The 22,729-nt window shown below is 43.4% G+C and overlaps 3 protein-coding genes, 1 long non-coding RNA gene and 1 other non-coding gene across 5 annotated transcripts; 4 read left to right on the top strand and 1 right to left on the bottom strand.

Moving 5' to 3' along the window:
* Positions 1–638: 638 nt before the first annotated feature.
* On the bottom strand, positions 639–1,509 carry LOC127299136 (uncharacterized). Its single transcript, XM_051329050.2, has 2 exons — positions 1,249–1,509; positions 639–1,149 (listed from the first exon to the last, which is right to left on the bottom strand). Exons 1-2 carry the CDS (start codon positions 1,378–1,380, stop codon positions 706–708), a joined length of 576 nt encoding a protein of 191 aa, XP_051185010.1. The 5' UTR covers positions 1,381–1,509; the 3' UTR covers positions 639–705.
* A 140-nt stretch (positions 1,510–1,649) lies between these two features.
* Positions 1,650–1,722, top strand: TRNAR-ACG (transfer RNA arginine (anticodon ACG)). Its single transcript has one exon. It is a non-coding gene; the product is annotated as a tRNA-Arg (tRNA).
* Positions 1,723–1,829: 107 nt separating this feature from the next.
* LOC127299135 (mitochondrial import receptor subunit TOM5 homolog) lies at positions 1,830–5,553 on the top strand. The gene is made up of 2 exons (XM_051329049.2): positions 1,830–1,994; positions 5,195–5,553. The coding sequence occupies exons 1-2, from the start codon at positions 1,917–1,919 to the stop codon at positions 5,270–5,272; spliced, it is 156 nt and encodes a 51-aa protein (XP_051185009.1). The 5' UTR covers positions 1,830–1,916; the 3' UTR covers positions 5,273–5,553.
* A 1,458-nt stretch (positions 5,554–7,011) lies between these two features.
* LOC127304618 (uncharacterized) lies at positions 7,012–7,848 on the top strand. The gene is made up of 2 exons (XR_007853458.2): positions 7,012–7,281; positions 7,379–7,848. It is a non-coding gene; the product is annotated as an uncharacterized lncRNA (long non-coding RNA).
* An 8,973-nt stretch (positions 7,849–16,821) lies between these two features.
* On the top strand, positions 16,822–19,748 carry LOC127299133 (cysteine-rich receptor-like protein kinase 4). Its single transcript, XM_051329048.2, has 7 exons — positions 16,822–17,671; positions 17,752–17,859; positions 17,980–18,161; positions 18,395–18,605; positions 18,794–19,034; positions 19,122–19,272; positions 19,387–19,748. Exons 1-7 carry the CDS (start codon positions 16,918–16,920, stop codon positions 19,687–19,689), a joined length of 1,950 nt encoding a protein of 649 aa, XP_051185008.1. The 5' UTR covers positions 16,822–16,917; the 3' UTR covers positions 19,690–19,748.
* Positions 19,749–22,729: the final 2,981 nt, after the last annotated feature.

Below are 22,729 nucleotides of genomic sequence, written 5' to 3'. Positions count from 1 at the left end.
AAGTTGACTTACACATCATGGAATTAGTAAAAGAAATGCAAAATTGTTATTTTGTTTAATAAAGAGTTTGTTGGTTTGTGGTTTTGTACTCAAGTGTTCTCATATCAACGATTTAGCTAGCCGACCAAGGTCTCATAATTAGATAAAATTGGCCAAAAAGCTAGAACGTACAAAATAAACATTTACTATATTGAAAACAACTTGTTGTTTGGACTTTTGTTGTCTGAGCTTAACATCGATAATTTTCACCACGACCACAAGGGATCACAGCGGAACCTCATACATGAATTATTATTTGCCCCAAATGATCTAAACCCCATCCAAAAACATGAACTGAAACTTTAACATATTTCGGGCATCCCTCTGAAAATGGCAAAAAATAATCGTCTCCCACAGCCACAGCCCAAAAAGTTTTGCATATTAACGGTCTGGCCGTCCGAAGAATCATCTGAATCATTCATGATTTTAACTTTTAAGCAGGTCCGAATCCTTCATGATTCTAAGCACCTCTGAATCCTTCATTATTTTGAGCAAGTGTGAATCCTTCAACTTCTAGCACATTGTACATCAGCGAAAACCAATTGGAAGTGGTTGCATCGTACTATATATCAACCCATCTTTACACAAGTAGATTAACTCTAGGCAACATTACTGATTACTGATGCTGGAAACGCGCCAAAACCGCATAAGCAGAGCGGAGACCGATCAGCCGGAGGAGCCCTGGAGCCTGGACACGAAATTGGATGCGGCGAACGCGGCGGACCCCCCGGCGACGCAGACGAGCGCGGCGACGGCCTGGAGCGCGACCTCCCAGGGGTACTGCTCGGGGACGAGGAAGACGACGGCGGGGCCGGCGGCGAGCAGCAGCAGCGCGAGGCCCTGCAGCGCGCCGGGGGTGCCTGGGTCGGTGGCGGCCGACAGCACCCCGAGCTCCTCCGCCTTGGAGAGCAGCCCGAGCCGCTCCACCGCCGACAGCGACAGCCCCGCGCGCTCCGCCGCCGACAGCAGGCCGGCTTTCTCCGCCTTGGTCAGCAGCCGCAGCTTCTGCACGTTCGTCAGCAGCTTCACCGGCGCCGACCCCTTGGTCGTGCCCGGCCGCGGCGGGCCCGCCGGCCTCCCCACCGACACCGGGAACACCGTCACCGTGCCCTGCATGCGCCACAGACGCGCGTCGCTCAGTATCGCCGGCCGGCCGCCCGCGCGTTCTTGGACACGTGTGGAAAGTAAAGGCGGGCGCTAGGAGCTTACCGATGACCTTTTTGTGCCGGAGCTGGGCTTGGGGCCCTTGGTGGCCATGGCGGTGACACGGCCTCTCCTGATGCTGGTGTTCGGCCTCGCCGTGGTCGCGCCGACGGTGTTCGGCGACAGGAGTGACGCCATTGCCTCCGCTAGGTAGCTGTTGTCGAGTACGTCGCGATGGATCCTTTCCTATGCTCTGGTACCTACTAATGGTTCTCTGCTTGGCGACGTGCAAGGTTCCCTTCCCAGGAGAAGTGGTAGAGATGATGTGTGGGCAGTGTGGCCTCTGCCTGATTTATCCAAGCGGGAGACGTGGCGATTTCTGCAGCACTCACGGATCTTACTTACGATATGATGCATTAACACGTTTAACGTATACATTACTTCTAAATTGATCTGTGTCATCAAGTGACTCCGTGGCCCAATGGATAAGGCGCTGGTCTACGAAACCAGAGATTCTGGGTTCGATCCCCAGCGGAGTCGGATTTCTTTTTTGCCATTTCTTTTGCTCTTCTTTCGGCCCAAATACGAGTGCACGCGGGCCTGAAATGAAAAGCCCAGTAGACCCATATAAGGGCTGCGCATCAAAAGCTCAACGCGTATCCATCCAGCCGCAGCCACGCGAAGACAAACCCTAGCTGCTAGAACTCGCCGGAGAATCAGAGAGAGCGGAGGACATGGCGGCGGCGCTGGACAAGATCAAGGCCTTCTGGGACTCGCAGTACCACAACGAGGAGAACTGGGCGCTCAACTATGTCAGCATCTCTCTTTCCCCCTCTCCTCTCAGTTTTATGCCCCCATCGATCTAGCTATTTATGCGTCGCCTACTTGATTAATTTACGGTACCATGTTCTTCCGGCGGTGCTGCTGTATGGTTGCCTGCTAGGATCCTAGTATTTCGCGAGCTGTTACGGATGCAGAATAAATTTTGGTTTGCATAGCTAGGTTGGTCACCGCTCTTTTGATTGTTGCGTTAGGTTGTGCTTCCGGCCAGCTTGTTGTCAAGCTGCTGCTTTGAGAGATGGTGGTACAATTAGGGCGTGGCGCTTGCTATCGATGTAGAATTTCTAGTACCTGGCTTTCTGTAAGGTGATTACTGTGTGTGTGCCCCTGGTTGCAGATAGTGTTCTGTGGCGTTGTTACTAGTAATTTAATACATCTACTGACCTGCTAGGTCGTGCACAGCTACGGCTGTGGCGTTATTTCTGCAGCTCCTGGTCGATATATCCACGTCTATGTTCCATTGTGGCGTTATTTCTACAGCTCCTGGTCGATATATCCACCTCTATGTTCCATTGTGTTCAACTCTGTTTCCTGATGTGCGTTACTCCCAAGCGTTGCCAGAACCGTGATGCTGAATAAAACTGGGTGGTTTCGCAATTCGTCTGATCATTCTAGAGCCCCAGTACCATGACTCGTCATAGGATAGTTCAAGAATTGATAGGATTGGTCAGTCAATCTAGGTCGACAACCTTGGTTCCTCCGCTGATGAATTGCTTACTTGCCTTCTGAAGAGAGTTGGTTAAATTATGCATGGAAGTGATCCTGTGTATCTTTTAAATTTATACCTGAGAGCTACCAAATTTATGCGTGACAGTGAATCTTTTTTTGCTGGTCAATCCTCCTAACTTGAGTTATGCTTGACATTAAATTTCTGCCATGGTGGATACCGACTCTGAAATGTAAATTAGGTGTGGCAATTGAACCTTTATATATTTACTAGCTGAATGCTCGTGCGTTGCCACGACTATTACTCCATCTGTCTAAAAATAGGTGTCTCACTTCTATTTCTAAGTGAGAGACTTATTTTTAGACGTTGGGTATTTTTTCTCTTGTTTTTATATACTGATATAGTACATGTATTTTGTTAAACGCGGAAGAAAATCGTGAAAAGCTAGAACGATATGAGAAAACAATAATTAACAGTACAAAAATACAGAAATAGAGGATTGCCTAGACATTTGTTTTAAATCTATAGTACTCCTCCAATCCAAAAATAAGTGTCGATTATTTTTTATAAATTTCATGTTAAATCAGTACTACTGGGAGTAGTATAATGGCTATTTTTTAATACACATGCAAATTGAAGATTCGGTAGCATAGTAGCTATTGTAAGCAACATTTTCATAAACAATTGTACCAACTCGTAGAATACCAACCGCCTTGATGCTCCAGACAAGCGCAACATTTTCTGCATGTTATTATTTTCTCGATCTCCTGCTTGTGTTTCACCTCGCCCGTAAGCACACGTAAGCATCAGGTTCCTAGGGACAGAGATATCTCGCCGGATTGATGTTCCTAGCACCAGCAAAAATAATTTGGCCATCTAAATTTGTGGCCAACCATCAGAGCTTTCTTCCTCAGAGAAAGCGGCACGACGTTGCTCTTCGTGAATTCCTGTTGGGGCCATCCCTGAACCCCAACCCAAGAGAAAAAACACGTTTGACCAAAATTTCTGAAACCTAATAAAATTTCGGATGATAGCCTGAGACTGGGCCCTTGAGCTCGGCCTTCTTAAAGCTCCATCTGGTTATATCCGAGGGATTTTCGTGGCCTCGGGCAGGAGGATGGATTGATCGTACAACTAAGATAGATGCGCTGTAAACTGGATCATCAAAAGCATCCATAAAGCATAGTCTGCCGGCTCCATACGCTAGTTCCAAGTTCCAACCAAGATGGAGAAATCGTGGCCATGGCTCCAGCCCTTTCCCTGCATCATCCAGTGACCCAGAGATGATGGTCGGCCGTCTCGGTGTGACGGTGCCAATCAATATGGCAATATCATGTCGGAACTTGGAAGAGCCCTACAATTCCAGCCCTTGCCTACATCCTCGCTGCGCCATCACTGTCCTCAGCTGGCTTCTGGTTACGCCACACTACGGAGCAACGATGGCAACATCAAACCTCTTGGCGGAACGGCAGGACAATACCGAGTGGCGGCGGCAAACCGCGATGAGCTGTCGGTTGTGGATCGCTCATGTCTGGCCGCTGGTCCCAGGAAGCTCGACCAACGAGGCAACGACAGGGAGTCCAGGGGGCGGCGATCTGGGAAGCTTGGGAGAGCGGGCCTTTTTTATGGATCAATCGATGTACCTAGGCAACATATAGCGATGGATTGATAGGCTTGCTACTGCATGACTCTTCATTGGACTGTGACGAGGAAGCGATCATGGAAGTTGAGGTACGGAGTACACGTCTCGTGTTCAAGCAAAATTGTTTTTGTTATGAAGGGTCGATCACTCGTTCGGCTTGTTGGACGTGAGTTATATATAAACAACTTCCAGTCCGGATAGGATCTAGTTTCATCGGTTTCTATATGGGTTGCCTTGAATTATGACTTTCGTTTCGTATGTAGGATGTCCGACCGGCCAGACTCAATGCTACTTGGATAAGAAAAAGTAGGCTGAAGGGACACGCTGTGTACCATCGAAATGAACGGAAAGCAAATAAACTTGTCCAGATTGTTACAGAAACGGATGTGCACTAGGCTGAAGGGACAAGCTGTGTACCATCGAAATAAACGGAAAGCAAATAGACTTGTCCAGATTCAAGTTACATAAACGGACGTGCTTTTTTTAGCAGATAGAAACGGATGTGATAGAAACCTACTCAGATAATAGGGCTTTGTACTGGTGCAAACTGGGCCTCTATGGGAATTTAAAATAGGCCGGTGGTGATAAACTGTTTGGCCCGTTTGTGACACCAGCCAGTCACCTATTGCAATTTAATAGTAAAGATTATGTCCCATCTACTCTTCTTGGTCACAAAATATGAATCCTTATTTCTTCTGGGGTGCAAAAGGACTTGAAGTTATTGCTAATTATTATCTTGGCAGTATTGTGATTGGTTCAAAGAATTTTGGATCAACTACTTATGGTTTATAGTGATTTAGTACCATTGTTGTTTAGACAACATCTTCATCTTACTAACCTTGTTATTGTTTTTTCATTTGCAGAAGGTGCTAAAGGCTGCTGGTTTGTTTGCTGGATCCATCTTCCTGATGCGCACCCAGGGTGACAATATGGTCATCTAAACAATAACGATGGATATCTGGAGGAGCTGGTTGCTTGTCCTTTTTTCCATTTGTTTTATCAACATGGTTATAGTACATGTTCTTAGTGTGGATTAAGGAGAGCAACAGTTCTTAGACATTTCTTTGTAATAAAGGAAGCCAAGTAACCTTACATTACCTTATTAGATGCTCGTCTGCTTTGTGAATTATCTAGCAAATCGTCAAGAACTTATTGGGGATCTCCTTTTGTTAGGTCTTCTTGAACTATGTATTTCAAGTGGTGCAGTGAGTTAATCTGATAATATTTTTGCTGTGAAACTTTGCATCTTTCCTGATGTTTGGTGGTTCAATGTTTGTTTTTTGTTGCTGTTATTAGAGTAAAAACTGTGAAAGCTATTATCCCACTCTGGAACAAAGCCCATCAGTATACCTTCATAAGTATGCATCTGATCACAAAGTTACATGTATGCACGTTTGCTCCCTGATACCTTCATAAGTACTCGATCAGATTTCAAAGAAAATAGATCATTCTACATTTTCTGCCAGCGAAGCAATTTTTTTGAAACACGGTTAGTGAATGACTGCCACACATTTTACACGTTGGAACAACTCTCTTTCGTGTTACAGTTTACAAATGTTTGGACTCCTTTGTTTCCCCACTATTTAGGCCAGACTGCAACTTTTAGAGAGACAAGAAACTCGTGATCTGCCTGGAGCTGGAAACAATGGAGAATCTCATGATAAAGGCAAGATAGGCATGCTTTAAGGCACATAAAATTACACTTTTATTGGCTCATGCTAACTGCACATGGACATCAAAACCTCATGCATTTACATCACACAACAAAAATGTGCACCAAACTACCAAACTTGCCAGCGGTTCAACCAGATGCATATATAGCTCTTTCATGCCCGCAGGAGCTATATGTAGAGAGTGTTATGGGTCAGATTTACTACCTGGATGGAGAATTTTCGTCCAAGTTCCTTACGCGCTTCCAATCCAAACTAGCTAACTGAACAATATGTGAGATAGTGGAGGAAACCAATCCAGGCTGAGAAGGATTCCAGCAACTTTTCATTGTCTCAGCTTCAAAGATTTATCACAATGTGTTCCGGCGATGAGCAGGCATCTGCTACCTTCTCATGGATATTCTTCCACTGTGGCGTTGAGCAGGGGCGCACCCTCCTAGAGACGGGTATCAACCGGCCTCTCGGCTAGCCCATTGGTGGGTTCGCTGGTTCTCAGGTACTCATTTATACGTTTTATCGATTGGTTTTTGGCATTAAGTATATAATCAACCCTACTGATCTCAACTGTGTTGTGTAGGGTCCTTAGTATTGCTGCCTCTTTGCGGGCAACAACAGTGGCACCAACCGCGAGATCATCCTAGGACAGGTGAGATAAATTACTATTCTTTGTATCTTGGTAAAATGCTGTCTTTTTGACAATCGCAAAAAAATTATGACCACTTTTCAGTGAGAGTTCCAAGATGGCCCAAGTGCTGGCATTTTTTTCTTTGACGCAGAAGTGTTGGCGTTTCTGCTGGTGACATGTGGGTTGCTTGCTACATTCTTGAGGTATCAATATCAATCAATCTGGAAGATGGTCTGAAATAGCCATATCCATATGATCTTATTGTCATCATATCCTTGTGACTGAATGTTATCCTCCCACTTTCTTCAGCTGAGATTGCTGGAGACCTGGAGTCGACCTCAAGCCCATCCCAGTAGACTTGAGTGGTGCTGGTGCTCACACAAACTACAGGTAACATCAAGATTCTTGAATTGCTTGAGCCTTGAGGCGTTTTGTTCATCTTAACGTGTTACTTTGCTGATTGCTGCTGGGTTGCATTCAGTACCGAGTCGATGAGAAAAGACGGTGGGTTCGTTCGAAGCCATCGTGGCTGCCATCCAGAAGCTCAACCTGAGGCACAACAAGCACATCACCACATACGGCGAGGGCAACGAGCGCTGTCTCATCTCACCGTCAAGCACGAGACCACGGGCATCCACACTTTCAGCTTGGTTCGGTACGCACGCGCCTTGCGTCCTTGTTCCGAATCACCTGAATCCATGCCGCGTTACAAGATCGTTTCTGAAAACCGCATTCCCCTACTTGCTCTGCAGGGTGTTGGGCCTGGAGACGGAGCAGAACGGCAAGGGCTACTTCAAGGACCACCGGCGGCCAGCAACATCGTGACCACCATCCTGTCGAAGCCCTCAGGCACGGCCCCACCACTCAACTCCTGGTGTGATCACTTGTTTGCCAGTGGCAATTGGAGGATCTGGCGATTGTATTCGTGCCGTGGACAAAATTCTTCCAACATTCCTTTCCAAGGTCTTTGGTCGCTTCTTTGTCATTATCTGGGGATGGCCGGCCCTGCCCTCAGGGGCTAGAGACAAACACCCATAGTTAGTTGCTGGTCACATCATTATAGATTATTTGTTCACAATTAATGAGTGCCCTAGTCTAGACGTTGCAAAGAAATTACATTTAATGTGTTGTACACTGAGAAGTGACACCTGGGCAGCATTGGATCCTAATTTTGTAATGTACTGAATTTTGCAAGAGTCTCCGAAAATTCTTTCCGCTGTAATTATCCTTGATCACACCACCAAACATTAGGTCATGATATTGGCGGGCCAGGAAACTAAAATACATTTTTAAAAGGTTACCGTGCATTTTGGTCCCTCAGTTGTTGTGAATGGCCAACTTTAACCCCTCAACTCTATTTTGGTCTAAACCTGCTTGAAGAAGGTATACTGGTACGTACAAGATAGGGGACAAAGGCGATTGTGAGGCAGCTGTAAAATCCATCTAGGGTTCCGCCCCTCTCACCGGCGAAGCTGTCGGTCCGCTGCGCCTCCGGGCGCCTTGGGGCCTTAGAGGTGTGCGGTGAACCACAACCCCTCGCTGGCGAGACGGTTCCTGTTCCATGTTTAGTTTTTTTTTTCAATTGAAGACGGTGAGGCAGCGACTATATCTTAAAGTTAGAATAAGCTCTCTCTCTCTCTCTCTCTCTCTCTCTCTCTCTCTCATCTCCCTCTCCCTCTCCCCCTCCCCCTCTCCCTCTCCCTCTCTCCCTCTCTCCCTCTCCCTCTCCCTCTCCCTCTCTCCCTCCCTCTCTCCCTCTCCCCCTCCCTCCCTCCCCCTCCCTCCCTCCCTCCCTCCCTCCCTCGCTCTCTCTCTCTCTCCCCCTCCCTCTCTCTCTCTCTCTCTCTCTCTCTCTCTCTCTCTCTCTCTCTCTCTCTCTCTCTCTCTCTCCACTACGGTGGTACAACACAGTAGTACCAGCGGAGGACGCGTGGAGTTGTGTGTCCCGTGGATATCCTGGTATCCAGTCGCTTTTCGTGTTCAAGCATGGCTCTTCTGATCTATGGGCCTCACCTTTGACGACGATTGCTGCTTGATACGTCCCAAACGTATCTATAATTTCTTATGTTCCATGCTACTTTTATGATGATACTCACATGTTTTATACACATTATATGTCGTTATTATGCATTTTCCGGCACTAACCTATTGACGAGATGCCGAAGAGCCAGTTGTTGTTTTTCTGCTGTTTTCGGTTTCAGAAATCCTAGTAAGGAAATATTCTCGGAATTGGACGAAATCAACGCCCAGGGGCCTATTTTTCCACGAAGCTTCCAGAAGACCGGAGGAGATACGAAGTGGGGCCACGAGGCGGCCACACGCTAGGGCGGCGCGGCCTGGGCCTTGGCCGCGCCGGCCTGTTGTGTGGGGCCCTCGTGTCGCCCCCTGACCTACCCTTCCGCCTACATATAGCCTTCGTCGCGAAACCCCCCAGTACCGAGAGCCACGATACGGAAAACCTTCCAGAGACGCAGCCGCCGCCAATCCCATCTCGGGGGATTCAGGAGATCGCCTCTGGCACCCTGCCGGAGAGGGGAATCATCTCCCGGAGGTCTCTTCATCGCCATGATCGCCTCCGGATTGATGTGTGAGTAGTTCACCCCTGGACCATGGGTCCATAGCAGTAGCTAGATGGTCGTCTTCTCCTAATTGTGCTATCATGCTCGATCTTGTGAGCTGCCTATCATGATCAAGATCGTTTCTTTGTAATCCTACATGTTGTGTTTGTTGGGATCCGATGGATATTGAATACTATGTCAAGTTGATTATCAATCTATCATATATGAGTTGTTTATGTTCTTGCATGCTCTCCGTTGCTAGTAGAGGCTCTGGCCAAGTTGATACTTGTGACTCCAAGAGGGAGTATTTATGCTCGATAGTGGGTTCATGCCTCCATTAAATGCAGGACTGATGTGAGAAAGTTCTAAGGTTGTGGATGTGCTGTTGCCACTAGGGATAAAACATTGATGCTATGTCCAAGGATGTAGTTGTTGATTACATTACGCACCATACTTAATGCAATTGTCTGTTGCTTGCAACTTAATACCGGAAGGGGTTCGGATGATAACCTGAAAGTGGACTTTTTAGGCATAGATGCATGCTGGATGGCGGTCTATGTACTTTGTCGTAATGCCCTGATTAAATCTCATAGTACTCATCATGATATTTGTATGTGCATTGTTATGCCTTCTTTATTTGTCAATTGCCCAACTGTAATTTGTTCACCCAACATGCTATTTATCTTATGGGAGAGACACCTCTAGTGAACTGTGGACCCCGGTCCATCTTTACATCTGAAATACAATCTACTGCAATACTTGTTCTTTACTGTTCTTCGCAAACAATCATCTTCCACACAATACGGTTAATCCTTTGTTCACAACAAGCCGGTGAGATTGACAACCTCACTGTTACGTTGGGGCAAAGTACTTTGGTTGTGTTGTGCAGGTTCCATGTTGGCGCCGGAATCCCTGGTGTTGCGCCGCATTACATTTCACTGCCATCAACCTTCAACGTGCTTCTTGGCTCCTCCTGGTTCGATAAACCTTGGTTTCTTTCTGAGGGAAGACTTGCTACTGTCTGCATCACACCTTCCTCTTGGGGTTCCCAACAAACGTGTGTTAATTGCACGCATCAAGCATATTATCTGGCGCCGTTGCCGGGGAGATCAAGACACGCTGCAAGGGGAGTCTCCACTTCCAATCTCTTTACTTTGTTTTTGTCTTGCTTTATTTTATTTGCTACTTTGTTTGCTGCACTTAAACAAAACACAAAAAAAATTAGTTGCTAGCTTTACTTTATTTACTGTCTTGCTCTCTATATCAAAAACACAAAAAAATTAGTTACTTGCATTTACTTTATCTAGTTTGTTTTATTTACTACTGCTAAAATGAGTAATCCTGAAGTTGAAGTTCGTTCGTTTAAACAACAAGGTGGAGAAAGTTTTAAAGATTCTTGGTATAGAATTAGTGATGCTCATCATAGGTGCACTAAGAAACACTCCACTATTATCCTACTTAGGAATTTTTATGTTGGTATATCTAGTTGGAATAGGTATGTTCTTGATACTCTTTCGGGGGGTAATTTCCTAGGTACTCCTGCTTTAGAAGCTAGTTGCATCATTGAGAGTCTAGTTGGAATACCACCTGTTAACGAAACTAAAATTGAAATCTCTCTTGAGGACGTCATGAAAAAGTTGGAAGCCATAGAGAAAAAATTTCCAAGTGTTGAAACTAAATTGGAAATGTTACTTGATAAAACTGATGAACTTGATAAATCCCTAGGAGGAATTGATGAAAAAATTAGTGTCTTAGGAACTTGTGTTGACCATGATAATCAAATCAATAGGATTGGCGAACTTGACAAGGCTATGGGAACCTTGGGTTCAACTTTTTCTTCTCTTAAATATAAGGAGAAAGCTTATGAGGGTAAAGAGCAAAAATTCATGTATGTCTCTAAGGTGCCTAAACCAAAGAATTATTATAGGCCTAAAATTGATAAAACTCCCAACATCCCTGGTAATAATGTTGATGCTTCATCTCTTGATAATACTTGATTCACACTTTCTGCGCCTAGCTGAAAGGCGTTAAAGAAAAACGCTTATGGGAGACAACCCATGTTTTTACTACAGTACTTTGTTTTATATTTGAATCTTGGAAGTTGTTTACTACTGTAGCAACCTCTCCTTATCATGTTTTTGTGCCAAGTAAAGTCTCTATGGTAGAGTTGATGCTAGATTTGGATTGCTGCGCAGAAACAGCATTGCTGTCTGTCACGAATTCGCGCAGAAGTTTCTGTAGGTAACTCAGAAAAATCTGAAAATTTACGAGCGTGATCCTCAGATATGTACGCAACTTTCATTAGTTTTGAGTTTTTCCATCTGAGCAAGTCTAGTGCCCTTGTAAAATTCGTCTTTACGGACTGTTCTGTTTTTGACAGCTGCCTTTTATTTCGCATTGCCTCTTTTGCTATGTTGGATGAGTTTCTTTGTTCCATTAATGTCCAGTAGCTTTGTGCAATGTCCAGAAGTGTTAAGAATGATTGTGTCACCTCTGAACATGTGGATTTTTATTATGCACTAACCCTCTAATGAATTTGCTTGAAGTTTGGTGTGAAGGAAGTTTTCAAGGGTCAAGAGAGGAGGATGATATACTATGATCAAGAAGAGTGAAGAGTCTAAGCTTGGGGATGCCCCCGTCGTTCATCCCTGCATATTTTAAGAAGACTCAAGCGTCTAAGCTTGGGGATGCCCAAGGCATTCCCTTCTTCATCGACAACATTATCAGGTTCTTCTAGTGAAACTATATTTTTATTCCGTCACATCTTATGTACTTTGCTTGGAGCGTCTGTTTGCTTTAGTTTTTGTTTTGTTTGAATAAAGTCGGATCCCACAATCCTTTATATTGGAGATATTACGCTCCGCTGTTTCGTATGAACACATGTGTTCTTAGCTTTATCTTTAATGTTCATTGCGAAAGTTAAACTACCTCATTCATTGATATATGGTTGGAAACGGAAAATGCCGCATGTGGTAATTGGTATAATGTCTTGAATAATGTGATACTTGGCAATTATTATGCTCATATAGATCTTGTTTAAGCTCTTGCATCATGTACTTTGCACCCATTAATGAATAACTACATAGAGCTTGTTAAAATTTGGTTTGCATGATTGGTCTCTCTAAGTCTAGATATTTTCTGGTTGAGGTGTTTGAACAACAAGGAGACGATGTAAAGTCTTATAATGCTTACAATATGTTTATATGTGAGTCTTGCTGCACCATTTCATACTTGTGTTTGCTTCAAACAACCTTGCTAGCCAAAGCCTTGTACCGAGAGAAAATACTTCTCGTGCATCCAAACCCTTGAGCCAACCACTATGCCATTTGTGTCCACCATACCTACCTACTACATGGTATTTCTCCGCCATTCCAAAGTATATTGCTTGAGTGCTACCTTTAAACAATTCAAAATTTATCACCTCTGATTTGTATCAATGTTTTATAGCTCATGAGGAAGTATGTGATGTTTATCTTTCAATCTTGTTGGGCAACTTTCACCAATGGACTAGTGGCTTCATCCGATTATCCAATAATTTTGCAAAAAAGAGCTGGCAATGGGATTCCCAGTCCCAAATTAATTAACCTTCATAATATTACAAAAATAGACACTCCTCCATGGTATGTGATTGTTGGACGGCACCCGAAGGATTCGGTTAGCCATGGCTTGAGAAAGCAAAGGTGGGGAGGAGTGTCATCATAATAAAACTAAAATAAAAGGGCACTCCTTCATGGTATGAGATTGTTGGCAGGCACCCGAGGATTCGGTTAGCCATGGTTTGTGAAAGCAAAGGTTGGAAGGAGTGCCACCCAAAAATAAAAATAAAATGGGAGCCGCTCTTTGAAGGTTTGTCTGGCAAGGGGGTTAGAGTGCCCACTACCATTCGTTGAAAACAACAAACACCTCTCAAAATTTTACTTTTATACTCTCTTGATGTTTTCAAAATGAAAAGCTCTAGCACAAAAATAGTAATCCATGCTTCCCTCTGCGAAGGGCCTATCTTCTACTCTATTGTTGAGTCAGTTTACCTATTCTTTCTATCTTAGAAGCAAACACTTGTGTAAACTGTGTGCATTGATTCTTACATGTTTACCTATTGCACTTGTTATATTACTTTGTGTTGACAATTATCCATGAGATATACATGTTGAAGTTGAAAGCAACCGCTGAAACTTATATCTTCCTTTGTGTTGTTTCAAAGCTTTCTACTAAGAATTTATTGCTTATGATTTAACTCTTATGCAAGACTTATTGATGCTTGTCTTGAAAGTATTATTCATGAAAAGTCTTTGTTATATGATTCATTTGTTTACTCATTATCTTCATCATTGCTTCAAATCGCTGCATTCATCTCATGTGCTTTACAATAGTATGATCAAGATTATGATAGCATGTCACTTCAGAAATTATCTTTGTTATCGTTTACCTACTCGAGGGCGAGTAGGAACTAAGCTTGGGGATGCTTGATACGTCCCAAACGTATATATAATTTCTTATGTTCCATGCTACTTTTATGATGATACTCACATGTTTTATACACATTATATGTCGTTATTATGCATTTTCCGGCACTAACCTATTGACGAGATGCCGAAGAGCCAGTTGCTGTTTTTCTGTTGTTTTTGGTTTCAGAAACCCTAGTAAGGAAATATTCTCGGAATTGGACGAAATCAACGCCCAGGGGCCTATTTTTCCACGAAGCTTCCAGAAGACCGGAGGAGATACGAAGTGGGGCCACGAGGCGGCCACACGCTAGGGCGGCGCGGCCTGGGCCTTGGCCGCGCCGGCCTGTTGTGTGGGGCCCTCGTGTCGCCCCCTGACCTACCCTTCCACCTACATATAGCCTTCGTCGCGAAACCCCCAGTACCGAGAGCCACGATACGGAAAACCTTCCAGAGACGCAGCCGCCGCCAATCCCATCTCGGGGGATTCAGGAGATCGCCTCCGGCACCCTGCCGGAGAGGGGAATCATCTCCCGGAGGTCTCTTCATCGCCATGATCGCCTCCGGATTGATGTGTGAGTAGTTCACCCCTGGACCATGGATCCATAGCAGTAGCTAGATGATCGTCTTCTCCTAATTGTGCTATCATGCTCGATCTTGTGAGCTGCCTATCATGATCAAGATCGTTTCTTTGTAATCCTACATGTTGTGTTTGTTGGGATCCGATGGATATTGAATACTATGTCAAGTTGATTTTCAATCTATCATATATGAGTTGTTTATGTTCTTGCATGCTCTCCGTTGCTAGTAGAGGCTCTGGCCAAGTTGATACTTGTGACTCCAAGAGGGAGTATTTATGCTCGATAGTGGGTTCATGCCTCCATTAAATCTGGGACAGTGACAGAAAGTTCTAAGGTTGTGGATGTGCTGTTGCCACTAGGGATAAAACATTGATGCTATGTCCAAGGATGTAGTTGTTGATTACATTACGCACCATACTTAATGCAATTGTCTGTTGCTTGCAACTTAATACTGGAAGGGGTTCGGATGATAACCTGAAAGTGGACTTTTTAGGCATAGATGCATGCTGGATGGCGGTCTATGTACTTTGTCGTAATGCCCTGATTAAATCTCATAGTACTCATCATGATATTTGTATGTGCATTGTTATGCCTTCTTTATTTGTCAATTGCCCAACTGTAATTTCTTCACCCAACATGCTATTTATCTTATGGGAGAGACACCTCTAGTGAACTGTGGATCCCGGTCCATCTTTACATCTGAAATACAATCTACTGCAATACTTGTTCTTTACTGTTCTTCGCAAACAATCATCTTCCACACAATACGGTTAATCTCTTGTTCACAGCAAGCCGGTGAGATTGACAACCTCACTGTTACGTTGGGGCAAAGTACTTTGGTTGTGTTGTGCAGGTTCCACGTTGGCGCCGGAATCCCTGGTGTTGCGCCGCATTACATTTCGCCGCCATCAACCTTCAACGTGCTTCTTGGCTCCTCCTGGTTCGATAAACCTTGGTTTCTTTCTGAGGGAAGACTTGCTACTGTCTGCATCACACCTTCCTCTTGGGGTTCCCAACGGACGTGTGTTAATTGCACGCATCACTGCTCTGGTGTGTTGGTCATTTGGAGCCTTAGCGTCAACGCCATGTGTCGGCGAGGGCCTCCACACCTTACGAGGGGCCGTGCCGCCGCACACAGGTGCGCTGCTTAGCACCTGGAGCACCTCCTCTCTGCAAGGGAGTTTAATGTGGATGAGAGGCTCTCCGAGCAGGTCACCCTAGGGAGGCAGTTCGGGTTGGACTGTTAACCAAGGTTCAGTTTGCACATACAATCCATTGAAGTGAAACTACCGCCGCGAGATATTTGGCACAAGAGCTAGGGTTCCTACGATAAACAAGATACTGATCATGATTGTGCTGTCGAACAAGCGTAATTCTAATTCCATGACCAAACCCCAAGCTAGATGAGCTTATGTTACATGGTTTAATCCGTCCAGAAACCAATCAGTCATCAATAAACTGTTGTTAGAGACAATAATTAGAATTTATTAAGTGTTTGAGGGCACGATTAGACCAAAATAAAGACGAGGTACTAAAGTTAAACTTCTGTAACATTTGAGGGATCACTAAAAGTGCACTTAACCTTTTTAAAAAACTAAAATACGAGATCAACTACCTCTGGAGTATCGCAGAGCATGAAATTCAGATACGGTCTTCCAAACAAACAATCAAAATTTAATAACACGTACTGAAATTTCTTGACATGGTTGGAGACAACACGTACCTTGCGACCACCTAGCTAGTTAAACCTATACTTGTAAAACCGAGCGGCACGATCGGTGAGCTAATTGTAAACAAAAATAAACCTATACTTGCAAAGGGACCATTTGAAAAGAAAAAAAAAGATCTAGTATTAACTAGTATGCGACGAGTCGATCAGGATGGTGACTGATTAAGATTGTATGGTGGAAACCAGCTCCGGCGCAAGAGACGAACACATAATTAGTTGTCGTGGCCACGCCACGCCAAATGGTTTCTTTGCAATTCACAGTGCCCTAGTCAAGCCGTTGTGTGGAAATTATTTGTTGCTAGTACATGTGTTGTTCACAGGAAAGCGATCGACACCGGACAATGCTAGCATTAAGATTGTATGGTGGAACCACCAGCTCCAGCGCTAGAGACGAACACATAATTAGTTGTCGTGGCCACGTCACGCCAAATGGTGTCTTTGCAATTCACAGTGCCCTAGTCAAGACGTTGTGTGGAAATTATTTGTTGCTAGTACATGTGTTGTTCACAGGAAAGTGATCGACACCGGACGATGCTAGCATTGGTCCATTCTGAAAGATGAAACTGGAAAAACTTGCTTATATCGGACGGCCAGGAACATACTTACAAAGACAAATGGAAAAACTTGTGCAGATAACATTGCTAAAGAAGAAAATATCAAAGCTCCTGACAAAATAGAAGCGCGTTTTAGTTTTGATTCGAAAGAAAAACGAAGAAAATCCACCGAACTGTTCTACCCTAGCTAGATGGCATGCGACTTACCGAAGACCACGTGAGGTCAAGAATGATTCGAGAAATTAAGCATGCTTGGTTATGCTTGATCGTTTCATGTTGACCAGGGAAGAAATCACCTGAAAAAAAAAGTTTCGATAAAATGAAATTACAGGTGAGGGATGGTGGTCTGGTGATAGACCTAGATAAAGGCAGTAACCGAGTTATCATCTTGAATGCGAGAAGAAGAACAAGAAGCACTTCTAGCCATATGGCGATCATTCTGCTGCTCCTACTGAGCAGCCTCACGCCCTTCCAGGCGGCCGCCCAGTTCGCCGTATTCTGCGACAACGTCAAGGCCGTGGCCGCCACCCTCCCCAACAAAACCTCCTCATCCCCGGTACACTTCGCCACCGCCATCGTCGGCCAGGCTCCCGACGTTGTCTACGCGCTCGCCCTCTGCCGCGGTGACATCCTCGATGACTCCACCAGTGCCAACTGCATCGCCAACAAGTTCGAAATTATCTCCAACGCTACGCCACCTGGCGTGCAGTGCTACGGGGCCGGCTTCTACTACGCCGACTGCACCATCGTCTACAACGCCACCGACATCCTTGGCGAAATCGACGACGGTGTTCTGCGCTTGGAAAGATGGAACGTCAAGAACGTCACCGGCGACGTGCCCCTCATCGCTGGCCTCATCCACGACCTGCTGCTGGGGACCGTGGAGAAGGCCAGTGCAGCACCGAGGCGGTTCGCCACGGGGGTCGTGGACAGCGGCACCAACTTTCCGAAGGTGTACTCCCTGGCGCAGTGCACGCCGGACCTATCCGCCGGCGACTGTCTGGCGTGCCTCCGTCGCCTCCTCGGCATGGTCAACTCCACCATGGCCCTTCGCATGGGTGGGCAGATGAGTTTTATACGGTGTAATTTCAGATACGATGCGTCGCAGTTCTACCAAGGCCAACCCATGCTAATTCTCGGGCCGCCGTCGCCACTACCTCCGATTCCGAGTGAACACAAGAGTAAATCCGTTAACCTGACTTCTGCTTGCAATTTCTGCCTTATCATCATTATTTTCACGCTTGGTTACCATATATGTCAGGGCGTATGAGCAAGCTGTGGGCAATTCCCATAGTTCTAGTTCCTCTAGCTGCAGTAGCATTTCTGTGCGTCTTCTTATACTCTCGTCGGCTCAAGAAGCAAAGAAAAGGTATGCTAATTTGTTTCTGATTCCAATATCCACCTCCAACTAATATACTCGTAGTTCTATATCAAGATAATGTAACTATCATTCAAGAGAAATTACACATGGCCTCAATCATATATTCAGGCAAAGTGCTGAGACTACAAGGATCAAGGCGTTTTGAGGATTCGGCACGAGAGGAACAACTAGTTTGGCAAGGGAAAAATTCAGACTTCTCCGTGTTTGACTTTGAACAGCTACTAGAGGCGACAAATAATTTTTCAGAAGAAAACAAACTTGGACAAGGTGGATTTGGTGCTGTCTACAAGGTAAATTAGTGTATGTGTGTGTCTGTGTTATGTTTATATTTTATTAGGAACTACTTTAGGCTGCTAACATGATTGAATGGATTATAGTTATTATCAACTGAATCAATTAATAAGACTAGGTTCTTATGACCAACCTACCTGATATTTTTTGTTAAGGGGAAGCGAAGCCCCAACCTAGAGGATTTGGGTGCGAACTGGAAGAGCCTTACTTTTGAAAACATTTTTTTTTCCAGGGCAAGCTTCCTGATGGATTGGATATAGCAGTGAAGAGACTTGCTTCACATTCAGGACAAGGTTTCACAGAGTTCAAAAATGAAGTCCAACTCATAGCCAAACTCCAGCATAGTAATTTGGTTAGGCTCATGGGATGTTGCTCTCAGGAAGAGGAGAAAATATTGGTTTATGAATACTTGCCAAACAAAAGCTTGGATTTCTTCATCTTTGGTATTTGCATTTCTGAACTGAATCTACATACTCTTTATCAGCACATCAGAATTGCTAAGGATTGACCCAGACATTTTGTTTCTGTTAGACCCATTAGTATAGTGTACTCCCTCGGCAACCGACTTGTACTTCATCATTTTGCATCCTTTTTTCTTCTGTTACATTACTATATAACTGAAAATGTGCAGATGAAAAGACAAGAGCTTTACTAGATTGGTCCAATATCATAGCAATAATTGAAGGAATATCGCATGGACTTCTTTACCTACATAAGCACTCCCGTCTGCGTGTCATACATCGAGATCTTAAACCAAGCAATATTCTCTTGGACAACGAAATGAATCCAAAGATTTCAGACTTTGGGCTAGCAAAAATATTCACCTCAAATAACAATGAAGGAAACATCACAAGAAGAGTGGTTGGTACATAGTAAGTTTCAGCAATTTCTACTATAAATATTTATATTATAAAATCAGTATATAAAATAATTTTGACATTTATCATATATCATTTTAGTGGCTATATGGCGCCTGAGTATGCTTCAGAGGGCATCTTCTCTATTAAATCCGACGTCTTCAGCTTTGGTGTTATTATGTTCGAGATACTTAGCGGGATACGGAATTCGGGAAGCAAACAATGTGGAGATTTCATCAACCTTCTTGGATATGTGAGATCATGAACATACACATAAGAATTTAAACATGTTTTTTCTTTAATTTTTCATGCACCCTACATTTTTTACAAACTCGATGATATAATACAACCTCAAAATTGCAAACAGGCGTGGCAATTGTGGGAAGAAGGAAGGTGGGCTGATATCGTTGATGCAACATTGCTTCCCAAAATTAACTTGGTGAAGATGATGAGGTACATTAACATAGCATTGTTGTGTGTACAAGAGAATGCAGAAGATCGACCAACCATGACAGATGTTAAATCAATGCTGAGTAGTGACACTATGATCCTTGTCGAGCCCATGCAACCGGCGTACTTCAATGTTAGGGTAGGAAATGAAGAGCCGTCCACCACTACTGAGTCATGTAGTATTAATGATATGACCATATCTGTCGTAGTTGGGAGATAGAGTTTTAGACGTGTTATGTGGTTTCTAGTATCCTAATGTATATTCATATGAAAGTTTAACTGGTCGCTGCCTTCCTATTTGGATATATAATTTGTTGTTCCATCGTATTACATTAATATTTAAACAATTCGTTGTAGAACATTTTGCATGGTAAGCGATGAACTTCAATCAGAGGAATCTACACAAAAGATCTCACAAAGGGAAAACAACTTAAGCAAACTAGACCTAGGGCACAATAGAGCAAAGCAACTGGTCACAGTTGCGACCACAAGCACACCAAGTATATGTAATATCCCAGGTTTAGAGGCAATAAAATGAGAGAACACCAAAGTGTGCATTGCATTCATGCATAGAAAATCCGGAAAATTTTCGCGCTTTTAAATAAAACTTACCACAGTAACTGAAGTTTCACTTGACTTGCTGTAATTGAAGTAGATCATCAAGTCAAGCGCTATAAACTTCATTGTGATATTTGCTAAAACCCTGTTTTGGGTAGAGATGATTTGATCTATGGGCCATATCAAATGAAAGTAGATTTACAACAAACAACACCTGAAGTAAGGATCAATTACAAGATCTTATAAAGGATCTCAACATGGCATTCCTTACAACAACACATTCTTTAAGAATCAAACCCTAACTTAATAATACTTAAAAGTTAGCAACTACCTTTGTGTGTAATTTAATTCACTTCTAAATAAGGTAAACCACAGGGTTTAAAGTGCATAAAAGCCACACATTCTTATTTCAATCATAACTTATTAAATATATGGAATATCATAAAACTAAATCCATTTACATTACGAATTATAGTTCAAACTATTTGAATAAAACTAACTATGAGTGTTTTGAAACTCATATGATCATGCCTTGGTGAATTCAAACACCAACTATCCAAAATTGAGAAATAACCCTCAACCTTGACTTTTTGACCAATATTATAACATAAATCCAATCATATATGATGTGGTGCACTATCCACAATATATTTAGTACCAAATGCCACTTGGCTATCCAAAGATAAATCATATGAGAGGATAATGATCATGCCACATAGGATGAAAATATCTACATGACTTGAATCCCAAGCTTTGCCACCTCATGCTCAAAGGATTGCTATGGATTAGGGCATGACAACCAAGCACCTTACTCATCAAACTAAAACAAGAGTCACCCACCTATGTGTCATGATACTAGAGCTTGCCCAAGCCTATAAAAGGAGCCACACCCTTCATCCATTTGGTCATCTTGTACCATGCTAGAAGGAAACCAAAACCTTGAGACCTTCCATGTGCATTAGCTAGGATCAAGATGAAGAAGCTAGGAGGCGGAGGCATACCACAAGATGCAGGTTCATCAGATTTCCAGAAGAACAAGCTACATAAGATACCAAGGTAGAATCCATAGGCAAACCATATATTCAGAGGATCATATCATCATCTCTTGAGTAGGACCTTAGGCTATTCCAAGACATTTAGAAGTGAAAGAGATTATAGATGCTAACCATAGCTATGTCTATCTTAGAGAATATTAGAGTAGTATTAAATCTTACTTGTTCAAACCAACCTTTAATCTTGGATGTGAGAGCCATGTTCTATTAGTGAAACATAACCAAAGCTTATGCCCATATCATAATCCTAGTTGTGTATCACATGGGTGATCACCACTAAAACCCTAGACCACATCTGAATTCCAATCCAAGGATCACTTTGGATCATAAATAGAACCCTTCCATACCTCATGCCTATTTGTGTTTCAATTTAATAAAGCTTATGCAAAACCCTAAACCATTTCATATGGGATCCACTCCACATAAAATAATAAGTCCTAACTTGTGTATCAGGGATCACAAGTATAAACCAAGCCAGTTATACTTAAGCTCAAATTCTATTTAAGTGATTAGAGTGAAACCATTATCCAATTCTATTTTGCCTTCAAGTAACTTGTTTAGTGGACCAAATCAAATAGTGTTTTATAAAATAGAATCACCTTAGTAATTGAGTTGATCATGATGAGCTTAGGATCTATTTTAAATAATTCAAGTTAGAAATTTGCTAAGCAAGATTAGTTAACATAGAGTTAAGCCAACCACTTTTCTTAAACCCTAAGAACTATCATACACATAAAATCATGAACCAATTCCATACCCTTTACCATTTGTTAAACTGTAGCCATAATTAAATTATATGTGAGTAATCACTACGGTTAAGCACTAGAAAATTATAAAGTGTTTACCATGCACATGTTCTACATTCCAAATCATTCAAAAAGATTTGATTTCTAAATTTAAAAGCAATTTAGTTGAACTTTAGAATTATAACTATTTTGAATTTGGAATTGTGTCTCATAAGAACACAAAATAAATCAATTATAAATGGTTGTTTATAAACCAAACAATACAGTAGGTGGTATTATCAAATTGTTTTGATATTCAAATATATTAGAACCTGCAAAACAAAATAGAATTCAAATTTGAATTCAAATAACAAATTCAAACCAAAATATAAAAACAGAAAATAGAAAAGGAAACATAAAATAGAGAAGAGAGAGACTGACTTGGCAGGCCGTCGCAGCCCATGAAGCCATCCAGCAGCAGCCCACCAAACTAGCCCAGCAAAGGACCAGGAGCAGCCCAACCCGAACCAAATACCGTTTCGTTATCTTTAAAAATCGTGCGAGGAGTAAAGCTCCGTCGTCATCGTCTCCGAGCACGACAGCGCTGGGAAGCCAGTAGGCCACGACCTCGATGGCGATAAGGACGACCCTAGACGTCGCAGACCATCTCAGAACCGCGCCCAATCTCTCTCGCGTCCGTCCTATCATTTAGCGCCAAGATACGTGCCCTAGCACACCTCACCGTCGTTGATGCATCTGAGCCACTGCCGCCGGTGAAGTTACGGTAGAAGCCTCGCCGAGCTCTATAAAGCTACCAGTAGCTTCGCAGTAGAACCCTAGTTCTTCACTACCCTTCCATTTCCCCTCAATCCATCTCTGTCTTCCACAATCATCCACTCTCTGTCACCGACGTCGATCAAGAACA

The sequence above is a fragment of the Lolium perenne genome, chromosome 5 (genome assembly GCF_019359855.2).
Source record: "Lolium perenne isolate Kyuss_39 chromosome 5, Kyuss_2.0, whole genome shotgun sequence".
NCBI classification, from domain to species: domain Eukaryota; kingdom Viridiplantae; phylum Streptophyta; class Magnoliopsida; order Poales; family Poaceae; genus Lolium; species Lolium perenne.
Note: the sequence above shows the minus strand (reverse complement) of the source record. Positions and strands in the feature narration are given on the sequence as shown.

Coding starts and splice junctions, on each gene's coding strand:
- LOC127299136 (XM_051329050.2), bottom strand. CDS start 1,380: ATGGCGTCACTCCTGTCGCCGAACACCGTCGGCGCGACCACGGCGAGG. Junction 1,150..1,248: donor CCGGCACAAAAAGGTCATCG/GTAAGCTCCTAG, acceptor TGGCGCATGCAG/GGCACGGTGACGGTGTTCCC.
- LOC127299135 (XM_051329049.2), top strand. CDS start 1,917: ATGGCGGCGGCGCTGGACAAGATCAAGGCCTTCTGGGACTCGCAGTAC. Junction 1,995..5,194: donor AGAACTGGGCGCTCAACTAT/GTCAGCATCTCT, acceptor TTTCATTTGCAG/AAGGTGCTAAAGGCTGCTGG.
- LOC127299133 (XM_051329048.2), top strand. CDS start 16,918: ATGGCGATCATTCTGCTGCTCCTACTGAGCAGCCTCACGCCCTTCCAG. Junction 18,606..18,793: donor CTTGGATTTCTTCATCTTTG/GTATTTGCATTT, acceptor GAAAATGTGCAG/ATGAAAAGACAAGAGCTTTA. Junction 19,035..19,121: donor AGAAGAGTGGTTGGTACATA/GTAAGTTTCAGC, acceptor ATATCATTTTAG/TGGCTATATGGCGCCTGAGT.